The sequence below is a fragment of the Macrobrachium nipponense genome, chromosome 27, assembly GCF_015104395.2.
Source record: "Macrobrachium nipponense isolate FS-2020 chromosome 27, ASM1510439v2, whole genome shotgun sequence".
Classification (NCBI taxonomy): domain Eukaryota; kingdom Metazoa; phylum Arthropoda; class Malacostraca; order Decapoda; family Palaemonidae; genus Macrobrachium; species Macrobrachium nipponense.
In genome coordinates this window covers 26,064,136-26,066,635 of record NC_087216.1, presented here as the reverse complement: position 1 = coordinate 26,066,635, position 2,500 = coordinate 26,064,136, and the positions used below count along the sequence as shown (strand labels likewise).

Here is a 2,500-nt window from a genome sequence, read left to right as displayed (position 1 = left end):
AATAAACTTTCTAAAATTAAGAAAAAAGATCATTGAAAAGCACGTGTGACGCCATACGGAAATTCGCTCTAAATTAAGAGACTGTTTTTTTTTTTTCTCCGTCCTCTCCTCCGGCGGGCAAGGGAGGAGGAGGGAGGGCGCGCAACCTACATTTACCGAGTCGCGCCCTCGTCTGGAGAAAAAGCTGTCGGCGTTGTCGTCGTGGACGCGAGGGGCATCATCATAGCAGAGGGAGAGAAAGAGAGAGAGTGAGAGAGAGAGAGAGATCACATTCCTCCGGAGGGGGAAGGGGCCATGCTGGAGCTCAACCAGCCTCCTCCGCCTTCGACCACCACCACCAGTGCCGCCGGCGGGATGCTGTCCTTCCTCTCCAACATGGAGAACCGGGGCGGCGGCGGCCTGGTCCTCAACCCGCCACTGGCCGCCCTCCACACCATGACGGACATGAAGTCGCTCTACGCCCAGCAGCAGCAGACGGTCAAGTCGCTCTCGCCGCAGTCGCCGCCCCAGCTGTCGCCCCAGGGGCTTTCCCCGCAGGAGCTGTCGGCGGCGTACGCCGCCGCTGCCGCTAGCAGCAGCCAGGGCGGCGCCTCTTCCACGACCACGACGTCCCTAGCGACGCCCCACAACATCGAGAACATCCTCAACAGGCCGAGCCCCATGATGACGTCGGCGGCGGCGGCGTCGGCGGCGGCGGCGTCAGCGGCGGCCGCGGGGCTCTGCGGCGTGGGGCAGATGGGCGGCATGTCCAGTCTCAGGAGCCTCGGCGGTTCCATGAGCCTCTACAGCGGCTTGGCAGGGAAGATGGCTGACCTGGCCCGCCCCGCCACCATATACTGGCCCGGGGTGCAAGGGATGCTGCAGAACCCCCTCTTCTGGAGGGAGAGGATACAGTCGACACATGGTGAGAGGTTTTCTGATTTGTTTCGATCCCAAACCCCCTAAAAAAGATTTTTTTTTTTTTTTTTTTTTTTTTTTTTTGAGGACACCCCTACCACAAAAACCAACCCCCAACAAATATTTGGAGTAATTCAACCCCTGTTCTGAAAATGGGGGTGTTTTAGTTCCACGTTTTTAAGAAATATTTTGACTAGTTCAACCCCTGTCCTTAAAATGTTTTTCTTTTTTTTTTCCCCTTTTTTGTTTTTTTTAGTTTAACGTTTTTTAGGACCTCCCAAAATCCCCCACCCCCCAAAAAAGTGCTTCTTTTGAGGAAGCCCCTACCCAAACCCCCCCCCAGCAAATATTTGGGAGAATAATCCAACCCCTGTCTCAAAATGGGGGGGGGGTGTTTTAGCTTTCACGACTTTTCAGGACCTCCCAAAATCCCCCCTCCCCCCACCCCCCTAAAAAATGTTTCTTTTGAGGAGCCCCACCCCAACACCCACCCAACCCCCCCCGCCCCCACCCCCACAAAAAATTATTTTGAGTAATCCAAACCCCCTGGTTTCCTCAAAATGTGGGTTCTGGGGGGGTAAGGTTTTAGTTTTAATATATTTTACAAAAAACGTTGTTGGGGGGTTTTTTCATGGACCTACCGAAATTTTTTGATTTCCTTCTATATATATAATTTAGGAATTTTGGATTCTTCTCATCCCCTGCCTTCAAAATAAAAAAAAAATATACATATATATTCCTAATTCTCATTCTCGTCTTTTGCTCTCATGAGAGCTTTTCTGAATTTTTCTTAACAGTTTTTTTTTAGACACCCCCCCAAAAAAATTTTCATCCTCACCCTCTGCTCTCAAAATGGAATTTAGTAAAAAATTATTTTAGCTCTCCCAAAGTTGTCATTCTCATCCACTGCTCTCAAACCCCCAAAATTGTTATTCTTAACCTCTGCTTTCCAAAAATAGTTTGTTTCAAATTCTTTTCAGGATCCCCTAAAATTATCATTCTCAACCTCTGCTCTCAAAATGGGGGTTTTGGTTCAATTATAATTCTCATCCTTCGTTTACCTGCAATTCTCTTTTAAACGTTCACTCTCGTCCTGTGGGTCTCTAACTGAATTTCATTTTGAAATCGTCCATCTCATCGTCTGCTCGCAAATTGAAATTCACCTCTATTTATATTAATTTTTCATTTGCAATCATCAGCAATATTATAAGTATCTTCCTCATTTTATTTTGCATGTGAATTCTTTGCAGTTTATTAGCTCTATATCATTTGTAATATTTCCCTCAATTAAAAATATGTTGTAATATTTCCCTCAATTACAAATAATACGTTGTAATATTTCCCCCAGTAACAAGTAATACTTTGTAATATTTCTCTCAGTTAAAAATAATGCTTTGTAATATTTCCCTCAATTACAAATAATGCTTTGCAATATTTCCCTCATTTACAAATAATACGTTGTAATATTTCCCTCAATTACAAATAATACGTTGTAATATCTCCCTCAATTACAAATAATACGTTGCAATATTTCCCTCAATTACAAATAATGCTTTCTAATATTTCCTTAATTAACATTAATCTTGCATAATTCCCTTCAATT

General features: G+C 45.0%; 1 protein-coding gene across 2 annotated transcripts in view; it reads left to right on the top strand.

Annotated features, from left to right (window-relative positions):
• Nucleotides 1–2,500, top strand: part of LOC135200948 (homeobox protein Nkx-6.1-like) — a 94,576-nt gene that overhangs the window by 685 nt on the left and 91,391 nt on the right. For both annotated transcript variants that reach the window (XM_064229724.1, XM_064229723.1), the window contains exon 1: nucleotides 1–904. This exon is cut by the window's left edge and continues 685 nt beyond it. In XM_064229724.1, coding sequence (XP_064085794.1) covers nucleotides 295–904 — 610 coding nt within the window. In that variant the 5' untranslated portion in view covers nucleotides 1–294. The remainder of the gene's footprint in view (nucleotides 905–2,500) is intronic.